Source organism: Ruditapes philippinarum, unplaced genomic scaffold (genome assembly GCF_026571515.1).
Source record: "Ruditapes philippinarum isolate M1 unplaced genomic scaffold, ASM2657151v2 ctg4221_1_1_1_1, whole genome shotgun sequence".
In the NCBI taxonomy this organism is placed as follows: Eukaryota; Metazoa; Mollusca; class Bivalvia; order Venerida; family Veneridae; genus Ruditapes; species Ruditapes philippinarum.
This window is the reverse complement of record NW_026865215.1, coordinates 16,539-36,537: the sequence shown is the minus strand read 5'-3', so window position 1 is coordinate 36,537 and position 19,999 is coordinate 16,539. Positions and strand designations below refer to the sequence as shown.

General features: G+C 32.3%; 1 protein-coding gene and 2 non-coding genes across 3 annotated transcripts; 1 reads left to right on the top strand and 2 right to left on the bottom strand.

Annotated features, from left to right (window-relative positions):
* Window positions 1–4,341: 4,341 nt before the first annotated feature.
* Window positions 4,342–16,502, bottom strand: LOC132728201 (carotenoid-cleaving dioxygenase, mitochondrial-like). The gene is made up of 13 exons (XM_060713836.1): window positions 16,358–16,502; window positions 15,439–15,508; window positions 14,887–15,009; window positions 14,247–14,382; window positions 13,212–13,353; window positions 10,987–11,125; window positions 9,875–10,086; window positions 8,892–9,003; window positions 8,261–8,418; window positions 7,594–7,699; window positions 6,351–6,451; window positions 5,813–5,924; window positions 4,342–5,199 (listed from the first exon to the last, which is right to left on the bottom strand). The coding sequence occupies exons 2-13, from the start codon at window positions 15,500–15,502 to the stop codon at window positions 5,039–5,041; spliced, it is 1,566 nt and encodes a 521-aa protein (XP_060569819.1). The 5' UTR covers window positions 15,503–15,508; window positions 16,358–16,502; the 3' UTR covers window positions 4,342–5,038.
* A 1,914-nt stretch (window positions 16,503–18,416) lies between these two features.
* Window positions 18,417–18,489, bottom strand: Trnaa-agc (transfer RNA alanine (anticodon AGC)). Its single transcript has one exon. It is a non-coding gene; the product is annotated as a tRNA-Ala (tRNA).
* A 104-nt stretch (window positions 18,490–18,593) lies between these two features.
* On the top strand, window positions 18,594–18,675 carry Trnal-aag (transfer RNA leucine (anticodon AAG)). The gene has a single exon. It is a non-coding gene; the product is annotated as a tRNA-Leu (tRNA).
* The last annotated feature ends 1,324 nt before the right edge of the window (window positions 18,676–19,999 follow it).

Sequence of the window (19,999 nt, the reverse complement as noted above, 5' to 3'; positions counted from 1 at the left end):
TTGTAAAATACTTCAGTATGGTAGGCTGAAAACAAAATTCATACAAGTTATCATAAAAAAATACAATGGTAAAATTTAGATTAAAATGTATAAATAGGTCTTTTTGCCAACGACAACTTGTTTCATTATTGAAACTGAGCAGTAGCAAAATTATAATGTTTAATTCTAGCTTCCCCCTAAATGTTTAATAAGCTAATGATTATGTCCACCTGGAAAGTAACTCTTCAATCTCCGCGTCAGCAAAAAATGAATTCATGAATTTCAAACTTTTCATGTCTTCCCGGCTTCAAAGTTGTTCAGTAAAACTGAGCAATTATGCCATTCAACAAGTTGTTGTAAACAATTTTGCTGTGGTTAAACTGTATCAATAACCAGAAGAAAAAAACATACCTCTGGAAAACTCACCACGTATTCCGCATAACGATTTAAAAGAAAGGATACCACTAAAAGTCCAGTATTGGCAAAAACCGCTAGCGTCTGTGGAGTATGTGTTTAAACCAAATGATTCAGTATTGTATGAACACGGTGTATAATAAACACATAATTATTCACACAAACAAAAAACAGAACATGTTTTTAAAAATTAATCCTTCTGTTTATATTCTTTCCTGCTCATTAGATTCAATATAGCTCACATTCTTAGTAATAAAAGTTGATGGGACGTAAACGTCCCCTGGAAAGTTAAAATATTGATCAATACAACGTAGAAGTATAACACTCAGGACACGTATATTCTTCATAATTTTTATAGAAACAAGATAAATACCAATTTCGCTTAGAATTAATGTTTATCTTAAATTGAACTACCTCTAATAAGAAGCATGGAAGCACATAGGTCGATTTAATGATTAATAATCTGACTGGGAACAACTTATTTTCGAAATCTTTTTATTAATCTGTGGAACAACATGTTTTTGTGAGAAAAATTTTTTTATTCTGTGGAACAAACATATTTTGTGAGAAAAATCTTTTGTTTATTCTGTGGGAACAACTTGAATTTGAGTAAAAAAAATTTTATTCTGTCTTGACACAACAATATTTTGTCGAGAAAAATCTTTTTTTATTCGTGTGAACAACATATTTTGGTGAAGAAAAAATTTTTTATTCTGTGGAACAACATATTTTGTGAGAAAAAATCTTTTTTATTCTGTGGGAACAACTTAATTTGAGTAAAAAAAAAAAATTTATTCTGTTGGAACAAACTTATTTTGTGAGAAAATATCTTTTTTTTACTCTGTGGGAACAAACTATTGTTCTGCGATATTTTTCAATATCTTGTTCCCTCAAGATTAATAAGTTTATTCAGCTAGTCGTGCCGAACAAATTTCTCTCGGGCTAATCCCTTGCGCTCGCATCAACCTTCTTAAATGCCTTAGTCCGATACAAATGTTGTGCCTCTCTCGTCTAACATATTTTGAATATCCTGATACTTCAAACCCATTTCAAAACTACTGTTTAATTAAAACATCTCTATCCATTTTTCTGACAACAAGATGCAAGAATTTGATTGGTTGAATTATGTTGTGGGAACAACATAATTAATTTGTTCGCACAACTATTATCTTGAGGGAACAAGATATTGAAAAAAATATAGCAGAAAATAGTTTGTTCCCACAGAATAAAAAAAAATTCTCACAAATATGAAGTTATTCCCACACGATTAAAAAAAATTTTCTCCAAAATATGTGTGTCCCACCAGAATAAAAAAGATTTTTCTCACAAAATATGTTTGTTCCCATAGAATAAAAAAAAAGATTTTTCTCACAAAATATGTTATGGTAATCTGCCTTAACAAAATAGATGGATGAACCTTAATTCAACATGTACTAACTAAATAAACCATATCTAACTTATTTGGACTATTTAATGACAAACAATTTATTACCAAAACCAAAATAATTACATTTTGACATCTACTCCATGGTGTTATAAGAATGTATCGTATAAAAAATCAAAATGTCCAATAGTGCAAGTGGAGGGATCGTGCTAGTCGCGCGAGAGACTAGTAGGTGGTCAGATGAGGAGTGCGTAGGAGCTAGGTCGGTAGGGTGCTGATACGCACGAGCGAAGAGACTCAGTGGTCAGTGGAGGAGTTAACATTAATCTAAGAGACGCAGCATTTGTCCCAGTTAAAGCATAGAAGATACCGAAAGTGTGGTTTATTATGTCTATAAAATCACTGTTGACGTTTCGTATATTTAACGACTGTGACTAGATCATGATAGCACGTGACGGAACCACTAAAAAATTTTGACGCCGGCTATCAAATAAGTACAAAAAGGATCAGGCGAAGATTTAGGGGCTAAGCTATCAGGTGACGCGAGCAGTTGTAAATTGTTGGATTCGTTCGTTAGAATCGAGAATAATATATGCCAAATCGGGATTTTATTGTTGAATAACATCCACTGTTTGTTCGTCGGGATCGCGCATCATTATATCACTCGGGCTACGCCCTCGTGATATAATTCCCCGCATCCGAACTCCAAACAGTGATGTTATTGAGCAATAAAATCACTGTTTGGGATATATTATTTCTTAAATACACATGTGCACGAACGAGTTTTTTGTTTGTATTATGTTACTTACAAGTTTACAAAGTAATCAAATTTCTGACTATTTGGCTTTTTATTGTCTTATTATTTTATTTAATCCTTCATAAAAAAGCTTTATCCAATTAGCATCATCTACATAGGTATCTATCTAACATCGCAGAAACAAAATCTCCATAATGTTAAGTCTTCTTCACATAAATCAATGTGTTTTCATTACATTGTACAATAACAAGCTGTTGCATTTTTATGTTTAAATTTTATCCTATTTTTGATCAATCGATCCATTATTATAAAGTTTTCTTATTGTGCATTATGTGTGTAAAAACATGTAATCCTTGCATTGCTTACAATAGCTATTAATAGATGACGGTCATTAATTTCGACAGAAAACAAAATTTGGAATTTGGATGTTATGAAATAAATGCTTTGTTGTTTTTGTGGGGTTTTAATTGTTTTTGCTTTATGTTTGATTTTTTTCGGTGGGGGGGGGGGCGGTGAGGATGAGTGTTTTTATGTTGTAAGTTCTTATTTTTGATGCTGTTGTTGTTGCCTTTTTCGTACAATATAACTTTTTAGGTATTTTTGCTCCATTTTAAGCTGCGGGGTGGAAATCAATGTATATAGTAGCAGCAAGATGATGTATTTTGTACTACACAGTACTGTACATCTAACGGTTTTCGATGTTGCAGTCTTTTAACTAAAGGATTATTTTCTAACTACTTTACATTATTAATTTTCCAATTTCACCGTTTTAAGTAATGTTTAATAGCATTGAAAGTTATGCCAGACAGTGTAAACTGTTATGTCATACAGCATGAAAGTAATGTCGGACAGCATTAAACTAATGTCTGACATATTGGAAGTAATATCAGTAAGACCGTGTTGTCAAAAAGTATGACAGTTATATCAGACAATATAGAAGTAATGTCAGACAGATTGAAAGAATTATCAGACAGAATGAAAATAACTTCAGACAGTAAAGAAGTAATTCCAGAAAGTATGTCACTAACATTAGACATGTTGAACATTTTGTCACATAGCGTAAAGTTATAAGACAGCATGAAAGTAATGCCAATCTTCATGTTTTTAGAATCTGGCAACATAAAAACTGGGCCAGCATAAAAAAGTAATGTAATGCCATATAGCATAATTTATGTCAATATGCATGAACATAATGTCTGACAGCATAAAAGTATTTCAGGTAGCATGAAAGCAATATCAGACACAATCAAAAGTATGAGACAGCATGACATTAATGTAAAAAGCATGAAAGGTATGTCAGATAGCATGAATGATATGTGAGACAGCATAAAATTATTGTCTAAAGTATGAAAATAATGGCAGACGCCACGAATGTTATTCCAGACAGCAGGAAGGTTATGCCAGACAACAGGAAAATAATTTTATAATGCATGATATCAAATATAAAGCACTACTTTAAAAATATTTTGTAATGCATGACATCAAGTATAAAGCACTACTTTAAAATAATTTTATAATACATGATATCAAGTATAAAGCACTACTTTTTAATAATTTTATAATGCGTGATATCAAGTATAAAGCACTACTTTAAAATACTGTTAAATTACATTCCGAGTACAATAAAACAGACCAGGGTTTTTTTATTATTGTAAATAGATTTATTATTGCACCATGAAATACTGATAATTTGTATAGAAATATATTATATTGCATAATACCTATTTTATCTAACAAATCATAAGACTTTTTATTTTGTTATAATCTTACAAATACATTTCACTCTTTATTCCCACAAATATCCAGTACATTTTCCATGGTTGCATCAACTTGAAAAGAAATTCTTTATACATTGATCAGTAATGTGTAGAAGTAAGATAAAAAAAGTTTAAGGAATACAATTTCTTCAACATAGTCCTGTATTTGTGAATATAATTTAAATTTGTACCAATATGAAAATCTGCCTACAAATATACCTACATACTATTCACTGTAAAATATTAAACAAATAACTTTTTTCTGTAACTAAATCATTATCAAAAATCTATAAGGATTTTTTTTAGCAAAATTTCGTTTATTCTGGCATTTCTACATTAATTCTCAAATGACCTAGTGTAGAACCTTATATATCACTTTTGATTAAAAACGAACGTAGAAAATGATCTCATATTTAGCATGAAAGCTTTATATAATAATAATGTTACAAAAATAAAACATTTTGGCTTTGATATTAACATACATTAACTTTGTTTCTATTCCAAACACACTGACACACTGACATTATATACAAACATTATTATCTATGTATATACTTTGAAAAACTGTATTTATATTAACAATTTGTTTACTACCATCATATATCAAAATTGTAACGACAAATCATAACGCAGCTTTACTGAGATTAACTCCTACACTAAGCAATCAGGAATTTCTAATATTATACTGATCAAAAATGTGTACTTTCTAACAACAACACTGATGCTTGTCTTGAGAGATCTGTTGATTCACTGATTCGTTTTGAACAAGCCATGAAAATCTTTTGGAAATCGTGGTATATCAAATTCTGCTCTGGCAATTTCCTTCATAGATTTAGCATCAAGTACGAGCAAGAAGGCGTTCTTTCCTTTGTCATAGTCTGAAGTGTTCACAGATGATAATACAACACCTGAAAACAAAATGTATACCAAGATATTCCTATATTATGAGTAAAGAATTTTTATACATGTAAGCTTACGTCATTATCCTCTAAATTCAATATGTCCAGTAAACTTATTCAATATTTCATTGTTTCTGAATTCTGAAAAAGATGGTCAAAGTACCAACTCAATATGTAATTAAAACAAAACAAATTAAGGTGAAAGAGACTTAATTTAATGCTAATCTAATATATCCTGCACAATAAAGAGACAAAGAATATTGAGGCACATTCAAATCAAAATTTTAATTAATTTACTTAAAATTAATTATAAATAACACACAATCAATAGTGCTTCAAGTTTGTTCATTTGTTCAACCCACTGCTTAATATATACATTCAATGCCGATAGCTAATGCATGAAATGTGCGGATTTTTTTTTTGCTGTTATCAATTTCAGTCGGCAATTAACAATTGCAGCATATAATTAAGTATAAAACTTTTTTGTTTCTAGAGTCTTTATGATAGGGCTTTTTGATAAAAAAGTGATAAATTTGAATCATTTCACACAAAAAATAAACGCATCATAACAATCAAAAATGATAATGATATTAAAAATTAAGATAACAAAATCAAGCCTAACCATCATCTTCATCTGTACCATTTGGATTAGGTACAAACACTGGTTCTGAGGGGTAGCATTTGTCCTCACCCCATTCCTTGAATGTCTTAGTGTTGATGTCAATCTTCATTACCTAAGATTTGAATTCAGTATGAAAAACTTATTACTTTGGCATACTTATAAAATAATAAAGATTAAAGAAAGGATATTGTGGAAATATTGATGGTTTATTCAAAGAATGAAAAGATGATTAAAGATTTTGTCTTATAATGTGGAAATGCTATTATTGTATTTTTTTCTTAAAGTTGGTACTAAGCTGGATATCAATATAGTCTTCAAGGTTTCGTCAATAATTGACCAACTTTATTTAAAAGTTTTATGATTTATGCCGCTTTGCAATATTGTTTGAAACATGTACAGGGGTCAGTGATGTCGCATGCCTCTTATAATAGCTTTACTATAATTTTAAAATAAATAAACTTTATAGGTTAAAAAATGTCCTTTTTAATTTACCATGTTAATTATTATATACTTTTTCTATACAATAAGCCATACTTACAGTATTAAAATGTTTTCCCTTTGGATGCCAGCCTACCCCATATGTATATCTGTATTTCTTTCCATTGTGACTTTTATAGTTTATTTGTGGAAAGTCCATACCTGACGAAAGACGGTATAATAATTATCATATTGGACAGCTTTAGCAAAAAAGAAATGACTTGACTACCTAGAATAATCATTTTGTAAGTCTTTTACTTTAATTGTAAAAAACTAGCATCAGAACAAACTGATACTTATTAACAAAAGATATTAAATTTATAATAAAATATCATTTCTTTTCTTGCCTCAGTGTCTAATTCCACACACACCTGCGGTTCTCTTCTGTATTATATTAATGTTTTATGTGTAAGTAATTGCTTCAAAGTATATTTCTCAGTTCTATTTCTTAGAGGTAAACTGTTGTGAAACACGGGGATTTATTATTATATGGCACAAAAACAATGGCTTAAAAGCACAATATTTATGAAAATAGGACGCATGATTAATGGCTATAGGGAGCTGTAATTTATGGCTTAGGGGCACATGGTTTTGTGGCTATGATTTAAGTCTAAGAGGATTTATTGCTATGAAGAACAGAGAGATAGGATGATAAGAACTAATGGCTTAGAGGCCATTTGATTGATTGTTTAAGAACACTGGAATTTACCGCCAAGAGGCAGGCAGATTTATGGCTAAGGGGTACAGGGTTTATAGTAAAAAGGACATTGATTAATGGCTTAGGGACACAACAATTTATGACACACAGGCTTGTGATATAGACGCACAGGGAATGATAGGTAAAAGGCACAGTCTCTGGCTTACGGGGATACACGGGAAAATTATGGGTAAGGGGACACAGAGATTTGGTCATGACATGTTAGATAGAGTGGTTTATGTAGAAAATGTGTACCAGAGTTAACATGTACAGTAAAATATTATATTTATGAGATAAAACTCTTTACAGTAATCATTATTATAAAGAGGTGAAAATAATTAATGAACAATGACAGGTCGCAAACTTTAATATAGAATTGGCATGGTTAGTGCATAAATTTGACAGTATCTGATATGGTTATTATAAAACTGTGATTTATTTCCTTTTCAGGGTGCCTTTATTGTATTAGAAACTCATCCATGCTTAAAATGTTCACATGGTTTATAGGGCAAGAACAGGGCAGTGCAAATTGTCAATTGCTTTAATTTCATTGTGTTGACAAGTGTTATAATAATATGTATGACTTTCCATTCATAAAAATAACAACCTGTATTAACCAGTGCTTCCCATGTACAATATACAGTGTCGTCTGCTGTCATTTCTGCTGTTGCTGCTGCCTGTGTTATATCCACCAAGTTCTTGTTGCGTGGTGTCTGTATTCAAAAATGTAGATATTTAAAAAATTAAGTCAATTAAATTGTTCTAATTAGAAAGATTTCAGACTATTCAAGAATATAAATAAGATTGTATCATATACAAGTTGGCTGTTAGAGAGTTAATTATGCAAATTCTAATTCATTGATTATTTAACCATCTGGAGAGATAGTGATTAAGATGTCTGTCTATCAACACATGAACGATGGGTTCAAACCTCTTCTTGTCGTGACCATGTTTCCCTAAATGACACAAGTGCTGGTTAGTAAATACAGGAAGCCGACTCGAATATGATTTAATTTCAGTTCCAAAATACTTTTCACAATCACAACTAAAACTATTTCACCTTTCCTTAAAGAGACAAAATCAATTGTCTTTATTGCCCACAATCTGCACGAAAGTTACTATATACGTAAATATCATATATGCAAGTTAAGAAATGATTTAGATAAAATTGGACAAGGAAGTAAAAATCCGATTTTGATGAGCCTTAAGAGATACAAATCATAATTTACCTATAATCTGAAACATGTATATTGCATTAAGTAATGTTGCAATACCTGTTGGTTAACTTTTAAAGGCAAAATATATCTCCTAGGTTGAGGGTCTTCAAAGTTTCTCCATTTTTCCTCACATTGTTCTGAGGTTAGGTCCTTGAGGTAGACATAGCTCAATGCTTCATTTGATCTTACAGCACAGAGGTCAACAATAATGTGACCTTGAAAACAAAAGGAATTACTCATCAATAAACCGCCTTTGAAAGAAATGAATTATTTATGTATTCAAAACATTTGAAAAATAATTTATTTAAATACATGTATATAATATACAAGTCGACATAAAAATGCAAATCATTTATAAACAACCTTCAATGAATAAGTAAAATAAGTTTACATTTTGCCATAATTACTTTCAATTTTATAAAAAATACTTCTTATGAACAATAAATAACTCAGTGTCCCAAGGAAATTGCTGTTAATATCCATCGGAATGTGCATGTAACGTTAGATTTATAATTATATTATATTTTAGGCAAATTTACATCATATCCAATATCAACTTTCGGTCAATCACCATTATAACAGTATATCTTTTTAAATATATTGTTAATTCAGCTTAACTTGACAATGAAAAAAATAGCATAGTGTCGCTAAATTAAGCAAATAACATAGAAAAAAAACGCATTCTCACCATTTTCTTCATATGCATTTATATGATGAAACACCATCAAGGGATCAGCTTCATATTTGATTTCTGGATTGACTTCTTCACCAGTTTTCTTGTCAATAATGCGAAATCTTGTCTGAAATTCACAGATAAATAAAGTTGGATTAATTGACTCTTTAATTATAAATGTTTCTATGTTAAGTACAATAAAGAACATTACGCTAAAATAACATTATTTTACTATATTCAAAACATCTAAACTTTGTACTTGTTATGATTTTTATAATAGACTTGTATATTAAAGTTTAAACTGTCAACTGTACCCTCTCATTCGAAACAATATACTTAATAAAAAAAAGTAGTTGGACTGTATGGTTATGCACAGGTATAATTTTCACATAGTCTTGTCATTATTGCCGTTACCACTGTAAATGTCAATCTTAAGGACTTTGTTTTAGCAGAACAGTACCTGTACATGTAGGAGGGGAATTTTACGTTGTTTTCCTAGCAGAAAATAGTTCCTGCCAGGTAGCTTTATTGAATAAAGGTTAAACTTCAAATACATTCAGCATACAGATAAAGAGAATGTTGTTTAAAATGGCGCAAAAATTGTTGAACAAGAGCCATGCTTTATCTACAAAGGCATTGTGATAGCTTTTGTTTATTTATATTTTAATAAATGAAATATTTTCATGTATTCTATATAATTTCTGTCACATAATAGTAGGCAATTTAACTAAACTAGTGTTTTATCACTTTAGCACCATTCCTAACCTTTCCTGTAAAAGTAACTAAAAATATCCATTTTTCAGTATCTAAAGTCAATTAAATAAAAAAATCCTTTGACAGCTTTTCATTCATAACAACCAATTTAGTACAATATCAATGGAACAAACAAAACTTTCGAGTGACAAAATAAATACTATTTTAATCCAGCTAAACAAAATGAGTACGATCAATCTAAGTTACAACTTATGAAGATCAAGTAGGAGTAAAAGATTAGTAACCTTTAGGTCCGGGTACCAGTCCATGGAATTACTCATAGGCGAACCTCGAATTTTAGCCGTCATTATTTTTAGTAGATTCATGAACATTGGCTGTTCGACGTACACGTAATAGTTTTCAGTCATACCAAAACTATGGATGTAGTTGATGCTAACTTTGCCTGATGATTTGATGGCAGACATAACTTGACCTTGTGGAAATTCATCATTAGGTTCTGTAGATGAAATAATAATTAAATATTATTACACATATTATTTATAACAATGAAAAATTGATGAAAACATGATAAATAAACATAACATAAATTCATATTAAAACACAGCATACGATACCTAGCCCTTTGTATTAATTAAATATTAAAAACATATTCATATAAGAGCAAACGAAACGTGAAATAAAATAATTATGCACCATTAAATAATATATTTTACACCAAACATCTTTATATCAAATAGCTATTCCTCAGAGAACAAATCTTATTTTCTTTGAATTAAAGACACATTATCCCTTTGGAAATTGATATATTTTTCTCTCTGTAGTGAAAGTTAAAGTGAGATTTATTATGTTTAGTTTAAACAAATTTATTTTAGTTCGATTTTGTTGGAAGCTATAAGCTTATCGAAACACTCTCGAATCCATTCCTGGAACCAGCCATTTCTAAGCAATGAATGTAAAGTTTCTTGCTCAAGGAAACAACGGCTTGCCCCTGACAGGGTTTGAACCCACGCGGTCAGCAATCCTTAGATTACTAGTCCAACGCGTGAACCAATCGGCGACGCCGCCACTCTTTTTATTATGTTTATTATACATGTAATGGTTTATGAGCAAAATACAATGTAGATGTTTATGATATAATAAAGTAGCAATGAATGAGAAATGTTTTGTCATTAAAATAGTAAAATGTACATAACACAGCATTTTGATTTCCATTTAAAATACTAGATCATAATAACTGTACTAGTTGCCGAAGGGTAACAGATGCAAAAGTTGTCTCAGGTAATTGGCTAGTCAGACTATAACAGGACACCAAAAAAAAATAAAAAGCTTTTGAGAAATAAAGATGATTTTAACACAATCAACACAATTGTCAGGGATAAGTCTTTGCTAAATGTACCTTTTTTAGGAGGAATTTTGATGATACAAATTTTTGGACCTCCTTTGAAACAGTTTCCGATATTGTGAACTGTTCCATCTGCGTCATAGTGAGGGTGAGCACTTGCCGTGTGAACAGCGACATAGTCTGTAAGATTAACCTGCAATAAACGATGCAGAGTTATCATTTTAATACATGCATATGGATGCAATAGAATACATCATCACAAATAAAATCAATTTATCTTTCTTCATTTTAACGAACGGATATCTGAGTAGAACCACTAGTCGGATAGCTTCATAATATGAAAGAATGACTTGATACGAACCAACAACGGTGAGGGGCAAGTAGTTTGATTTAAGTTAACTACACTACAGTCTACACTCAATAATTAAGTATACACGTATGAATAATATGCTTTTTGTCAAATTTTGCGCTAATAGCTAACATTATTATTTCAATTGTTTTGTCTTCATTCTGTAATACAGGTAATCTTTATTAAAAGGGAGTGAATAAAAACGCACCGTTTCACCGTTTTCAGACAAATTATGCGTTGATTTAAATTTGAGGCAATTCTTTTCAATTCATGTTTTTTTAAAGTGAGATTTGTCAAAAACAAATTCAATCCAAATCATACAATCAACATGATCAATGTGTGAAATGACAATAGTATAACATTTTTGGACAATAATCATCAATAAAACACAACAATAAAATGGTTTGTTTAACCGAAGGACAGCGGGTAGAATGTCTGGTCCGTCACCAACATGGAGAGAGCGTGACTGCCATAGCAAGAGTCCTTTGAGTCACCAGGTAAGAGTCTTTTCTTAAGTTTTAACTCTTTTTTATGTCTTTACCAATTAAAATGTATGTCTTGACCAAGTTTTATAGAAATGGACCTGATATTTGTCTTAATATTTCTTGCAGGAAAACAGTTTACAAGACATTGGAGCGCAAGGAAGAGACAGGACGACTGGCCGAAAGACCTCGTTCAGGGCACCCTAGACTTTCAAATGTGAGAGATGATAGAGCCATCATTAGACTCAGTCTAAGAGATCGTTGGGAGGCTGTGCCTTTCCTCAGAGCTTCATGGGAGAGCTACGGAGTCTCAGCCAGCCTCACCACAGAAAGGCATAGATTACAGGATGCTGGTTTACATGGACGGAAGGCAGTCAGGAAGCCTCTGTTAAACCGGTTCACCTCCAGAAGCGCATTGCCTTTGCTCAGGAGCATGTTGATTGGACTTGGGTTGACAGGAGTGCTGTTCTTTGGACAGATGAGTCCAGATTCACTCTGTTCAAAAATGATGGAAATGTGTTTGTCCGGGGCGTCGTTTTGAAAGGCTTCACAATGACTGTGTTGTGCCACCAGTGAAGTTGGGGGTGGTGGAGTTACTGTGTGGGGTGCAATGTCATACAGAGGCCCAGGTTTTCTCCATACTATTCACGGTAACTTGAATACACATGGATACATTGACATTTTGAGCAATGTTGCACCACCTCTGCCCACTACCTTGGATATGGCGACTCCTACTTCTTCCAAGATGATGGGGCTCCTTGTCACAGGGCCAGAATAGTCAATGTCTGGAAGCAGGAGCATGGCATTACTGACATTGGACAGTGGCCATCCCAAAGCCCTGAATTTAATCCAATTGAAAATCTGTAGTATGATTTAAAATGCAGTGTTCGCGACTACAGGTCAAGAAATCTAACCGAGTTGGAAGCCAATTTAGGGATGCTTGGGACAGAATACCTGTAGAGAGGTGTCAAAGACTTATAAGAAGCATGCGAGAGAGAATGATAGCTGTTATTGCTCCCAAAGGAGGCTATACACACTATTGAAAATTAATTATTGGCAATGCTGATTCATGTCATGAATTGGTATTTTGTATACACTTTTAAAAATGTACTTAATGTTGTTTAATGACCAAGTTCTTGTTATGCAGACTTTTATTTGTCAATGAATAACAAACAAATTTGATATAAAATGAATTAAATGCCAAATAAAGTATTTGTTTAAGTTAAAGAGCTGTTTGTTTTTGCCTTTTTATGAAATATCACACTGTATACTTACTTATGGAGGGTAGTGACTATTTTAAGCACTCGGTCATGGGCATCCTCAACCGTTCTCTCTGTGGTCTTTTAAGTGCCAGGATCAAGTTTAAAACATTTTTTCTGGCATGACATTTGTTCTCTCTAGAGTATCGAGTGTCTCGGAACAATTTTAAAACATTTTCTTTAACTTACTCTCTCTAGTGTCTCTAAGGTTTCAGGATCAACTTTCCTAATAAAGTTTGTCTCTGTACTAGCATACAACTCATCCTTTAATGGATAAAAATTGACATTCGTGTTGTCGTTCTTTTCATCTACTGTGAAATAACTCAAAAATCTGAAAAATCAAACAGTAAGAAATGCATAATGTGTACATTCAAATTATTATCAACTGGAACTGAAATGAAATTTAGTGTTTTTATTAATAACACAACTGAAATTGATTTTTGTGTTCACACTGACACATATGGTGACTTTAGGAAGACATGCCCCTCTGTGCATATACATTGCACATACTTCGGCAGAAAATTGCATAAACATTACATTTATTTTGAAGTGTTTCATTTTCAATTGTAAAATTTCGGAAGTACTCACTTCAAATAGTATAAATATTCTCTCCTTTATTGGAATTTCAAGTGAGGCCATACCAAACTTAATTTTAGGGAATGGGCGATGTCCATCTACACGTTTTCTCTACAATTATGTGGCCACAATAAGTATGCATTACTGAATCTTGTTTATAAATGATAAAGATGAACCTTGTTTTAAAGGTATAAAACAACAAGTCTTTTTATTATATTCTTATAAATGAAATATTGAAAAATGTTGATGAAATAAAATGCGTATTTTCATTTTTAGTATTTTCATTGTAGAAATTTATTTTTCACTGCAGTGAAACATATTTTCCGTTTTTTTTCACTGGTGTCTTGCTGGACTACTTTCTTCTAAATTCAGTCAATACACAAAATTTAAGGGGAAGTCATTCAAATTGTAATGTCTGAAAGGAGAAAAATGTATATAATAAACAGAAAATTCAAGTTTTTTTCTATACAATCATACAGAATTTTTCTTTATCTTGTGCTATGAAAATTATCATATTTCACTCGTGGATACTGCCACTCAAGAAATATATATTTTCATACCACTCGATGAAAATAAATCCTGTATGTAGAAAAAACATATCCTCTACGTACAAAACTCTCGACTTCTGAATACTGAAGACAGACCTACCTTTGGAAGATATTTTGACAAGGGTCTGGAACCGGAAGTGTGCCAAATCCATAAATAACAATCCTCTGGGCAGCAACATTCTTTTTATAGGTCTCACTTTTTAGATAGCGGTTCTGGTAGGTTACTTTCTTGTTTTCTGTTACATAAAATTAAATATGATAAGACTATTCATAAACAGTAAATTGTTATAAAGCTTTTTATATAAGACATTTTGTTCATTTTTCTTACTTCGTTCACTTTTCTCATAAAGATTTTTAATCCCTGCCTAGGGTGGGCATTTTCATTTGTTTATTTTTAACCATAAGAAATAAAACTGACATAGTCTGTACTACAGATATCCATGCAGCACTCAGAATAGCAGTGGCTCGAAAAGAAGCTACAAAAGTGATGTGGTGAAAACTTAATATTTTATACAATATATGTTAAACATTAGTTATATATGGAATCGCCTTTACTGATTATTTATAAAATCATAATGCCTGCACTTCTAAAAAACACTCAAGATGCACGACAGACGTATGGATATAATTATGTGCTCAGTATATGGGCATGCGCATACGTACTTAGTATATCGACACATGCACGTAGTATATGATCTGTCAGTTAGTGTAACCTTGACATATTTAAGTTAAGTACAAACCTATGTGGAACCTTGTGAACATCGCCAGGGGATCAAACCAATGATTGTACTTGTATTCCCCAACCTCGTACATTCCTGGTCCATTTCTGTATAGACTTCCGTTAACCCATTCTGGAATCTCTCCTTTTTAACCCGAGACAATATTTGATATAAAGAGTGTTTATAGTTAGTACACATGGATATGTCAATGATTAAGATCACATTAATCTTTAAAACAGGTACACTCTATTACTTAAAATATTTTTATCTTTTAAAAACATGCCTCTGTCCTTCCAAGATATGTATACAATATCAATTCATACAACTTTACTAACAGAGATATTTGATAATGTTACAGTAGCTAAAATCACTTTCATTTAATAATATGTTAAACTATAATCTATAAATTATTGTTGTGAATTTTTTGCACACAGGCTCAAAAATCAAAACATTTCCATTAAAATTGTGATGGCCCAAAATAATCCTAGACAGTTTTCAGTCCTATCTTAAATATTTTACAAGTTCAGATACATGTGTGAAGAAACAGATACAAATCAAAATTCCTCTATATACCTGTAATTTGTCCTTCCACAGGTTTCTCGTGCTCTTCTTTGATTGTTTTAAACAACTTATGCATATTTTCCTGAAAGAAAATACCACTTTTTAAATTCTCCCTTCGATCCATAATGATCTTAGTCCATCTCAGATCATAACGTGAGTGGAACATTTTTGCTGTTTTAAGTAATGCCTTAAACAAGATTCAGACCCAAATCGGCCTTCCTTATATCAAGTTTGCTTTTGAAAAAAGATGAGCAAATCCATTTAAGATATAGAGGATATTCAAGTTTTTTCTATAAATACATGATTTATTTTCATCGAGTGGTATGAAAATAAATATTTCATGAGTGGCGGTAGCCATGAGTGAAATATGATTATTTTCATGCCACAAGATGAAAATAAATCATGTATTTATAGAGAAAACTTGAATTTTCTGTTTATTATGTACATTTCTCTTTTTGACGTTAGAATTTGAAAGAATTTCCCTTAAAATTTTGCGTATTGTCGGAATTTAATAGAAAGTAGTCCGGCAAGACACCAGTGAAAATACGGAAAATATGTTTCACTGCAGTGAAAAATGAATTTTTACAGTGAAAATACGGAAAATGAAAATACGCATTTTATTTAATCAATATTTCTCAATATTTCATTTTTAAGTATATAATAAATCTAGATATCTTAATTAACTTGATGTCCATGTAGTGTATATGAACATTATAAGTCTGTGTGATCGATTCTCAAAATCCCGTGGTATACAACTTTCACGGTAGTTAAATTTATTTCCATTTTAGTACAATAAGATTGTATTTTTCCCCTTGATTTCTCGTATAACAACGCCAATAACGTTAACTTAAAATAACTGCTTGGTCGGCATGTTAAAAAGGTACAGTGTATATAAGATACTAATATATTTTAAAAAGGAAAAACAATTTACCTTTGATGTGTTAAAACCACTTACAGTGACTATATCTTATCCAAATCTGACCTTCACATCCTTTACAACAATAGGATTACACGGGGTCAAATAGTCAACTGTTATAAACGTCAACACAAGTGATGAGAGACGTTCACGTGATACAGTGGACAAGTGATACAGTATAGGTTACATTATCGCGTGTGTTTATATTATCATAGCAAGGTGAGGATTTTCGAAGGTTGAACCAGAGTTTTATATTAAGGAAAATACATTGAATATATCTACATGAGCTGGTCACTGTTAGAAATTGACCTGTTTGCCCATTAAAATCAATAGTAATATTCCGCATTTATAAACTGATATAGATACATTTAAATATAACGATTGTTTTGCAAAGATAATTTTTTAAACGCCCATATATTTGTATGAAAAATCATTACCCTAAGCAAACAATATTATGTGGGATCACAGTGAATTAGTATTTTGTACGGAAAATACTACTTTTACATTTCGCCACCTTTATGACCCATTGTGCACGTTCAGCGCAACTGTCATTAGTATTTTAATACTTATCGTGTTGAACATTATTAAACACATGTTTGACATTAATAAAGAATTAAGAAATATGGATTTCTGAGGCATAAAACCTTTGGTGCTGTGATTAAGTTCAATATTTTGCCACTGCATTTTATTTCATAATTATGAATATATAAATAGAAAATAATAATATATGTTTTTTTTTTTTAAATATGGACCTGTCCAATCATTTACCATATGAGACTCATGTGCACTTTCCTACATACAGCACATATGGTATTGCTCATATTGGACACATACTTGAACTCATCAGTACTAGGGATTGAAATTACAAAAAATCCGTTAGTACTACAAAGAGATATTATTCAGTAAATATGGGATTTCGTTTGTTCGATGAACTGCACGAACGGCTGTCTGAAGACTTATATACTAGTATATAACAAGAGCGATCAGTGATCACATGTGTCGCCTCGTGCAAAAAACATAAACCTTCAACAGGGTAAGAAGCGTTTTTTATTCAAGGGCCCTAACTCAGACCAAAATCATTCAAGCCAAAAACCTGTGTAATATGGGCAAGAACTTGAGCTACCAATTACCTCTGTAAAGTTTCATTAAAATTGCACTAGTGGTATAAGAGGAGTAGTCAGGACAAACTTTTAAAAAATCATTAAAGGGCCATAACTCTGACAAAAATCATTGAACCAGAAAATGGCGATATAATTCATAACTTGACGTATAACTGATCACTTCTGTTAAGTTTGGGTGAAATTGCATCAGTAGTTTCTGAGAAGTCTGGACAAGCTTATGTGTAGCTGGCAACAAAAAACAAAACAAAAACAAGACATGCGCACGGGAACAATGTTGCGCAACTCATCCTCTTTATACTCAAGGCAAAATCTTGACATTGCATCATCTTAGCTGACCTTGACCTCTGACCCGGTGACCTGGTTCATGTGCATGACACGAAATCTCATGATGAATAATTTGAAAATTCCTCCATGCACAAAGAAGTTATGCCAAGGACAAGTTTGGATGCACGCACACACAAACACTGAACAGTCATTTTGAAAACTACATAAATGTAGGTGAAAGGTGACGATGATAATACAGAACAGCTTGCCAATTTCTACTTTTTATAACTTAGTGTTTAAAAAGCAAAAATGTACATGTTAATTTTTATGAATTATAAAAATCTAACATGATGATACACAAACTGTTTGAGATATAGCTCTTTCATCACATTTCCCGACACTGTTTTTTTTAACGTTTTGTTGTTGATGTTGTATTCTTTGCTTAATGTAAGTACCTGCAATCATGCAATTATTGTGTTTTTTTTATTTTAACTTGCAAGAAAAAATAATAGAACTACAGAATATTAAAATCTAGAAATAGCTTAAATTCAACATTGTTTTGTTGTCCGGAACAAAGCTGAAATACAACTTAATTGATATAAAAATGCTACCGTTTAGCTTATACTTATACTCAAACCATATTTACGATGTATGTAGGTGAAAGTTGATAATAATAAAAGTGAACAGCTTGGAGAATCCGGGTATCGATCCCGGTACCTCTCACATGCTAAGCGAGCGCTCTACCACTTGAGCTAATTCCCCTTTACACTCGTCTCGTCGCAAACCAGTTTTATCTGTGCATTTATTAGTAACTGTATGCAGGTACTCAAGTTTATTTCCTCTGCCATACATGTAAAGGGTAATAAGGTAGCGTGGCCGAGCGGTCTAAGGCGCTGGTTTAAGGCACCAGTCTCTTCGGAGGCGTGGGTTCGAATCCCACCGCTGCCAATATTATTTTTTAATTATTCAGTTGTATTCTCATGTTTGTGTGTGCAGATAAAACGTTTACTAATAAATATGAATGTTTGTATTCCCGTCACGTGTCAATATGCGTGAATGATTTTATCCGAAATGAATCTATTTACAGATGCAGCATGCATTAAACAATTATTATATTTTCCCAGTTAACACATGGATGGAAAAGTCAACTGAAACCATAATTACGATGTGCATTGTGTGTGGAGCTCAGCGCGAGTGGGCTTGACAAAAAACCTCTGACTTCTAAGTATAAGCAAGATACAGTACTGACAACCAAATAAATAAACTCACCTCACCACGGAGAACATTTGTTCTAAGTTAAATTAAAATCCATCCATGTATATGGAATTTATATTTAAATGAATGTTTTAATTATTATTTGACCTTTGAGCCTGAAGTAAAACCTTTACCTTTGCCACAGACACCAGAATTTTTTGCATGACACTCCGCCTCACTATGGAGAACTTTTGTTTAAAGGTTTATTTTATTTAAAAATCCTGCCACGTTTTGGAACCACCCCTCCCCCCCCCCACACACACACGTATGACCTTGACCCTTGAGCGGCGGACCTGGGATTTGCGTGTGACACACTTTTCTATCATGGTGAACATTTGTATCAATCATTTTTGAAATTCTTCAAAGAATGAGCAAGATATAGACGGGACAATTCCAGACAAACGCACGGACTTACGGACGCACATTCACCAAATCGCCAAAGTGAAACGTGGCAACTAAGTTGACCTCAACAGAAGCGGGCTTAACAATTTGAACAAGAGGGTCATGATGGCCCTGAGGTCGCTCACCTGTATATAGGCCTCCCCCCTCCCCCTGGCAGGGCCAATTTTAACCCAAGGGCTTTTATTTGAACAAACTTGGTAGACACCCATAAGAAGATGTTTCATGCTAAACATCTAAGCTCTAGCTCATTGGGTTTTGCATGGAATTAAATTTTTGAAGGTGACCACCAAAGGGACATTCCTGTGAAGTTTGGATGAAATTGGCTTAGTGGTTTATTAGGAGATGTCATTTAAAGTAAAAGCTTACGGACGGACGAAAAGGGATCACAAAAGCTCACCCTGTAACTTTGTGACAGGTGAGCTAAAAATCGTCTGACCACTAAGCACAAGCAAGATACACTGCCAACATACAAAATTTAATATTTTTTATTTGGCCTGTGTGACCTTGACCTTTATTTTGTATGACTTCCAGGACATTTGGATAAAAAAGTGGCCTCTAGAGTAACAAAGTTTTTCCATATTTGGGCTGTGTGACCTAGTTTTTGACCCCGAGGGAC

Excerpts from the sequence above, each read along its gene's own strand:
- LOC132728201 (XM_060713836.1), bottom strand. The coding sequence starts at position 15,502 with ATGCATAAGTTGTTTAAAACAATCAAAGAAGAGCACGAGAAACCTGTG. Across the intron at positions 15,010-15,438 it reads TGTGGAAGGACAAATTACAG|GAGAGATTCCAGAATGGGTT; the intron begins GTATATAGAGGA and ends CGGGTTAAAAAG. Across the intron at positions 7,700-8,260 it reads CTTTAAAAGTTAACCAACAG|ACACCACGCAACAAGAACTT; the intron begins GTATTGCAACAT and ends TTTTGAATACAG.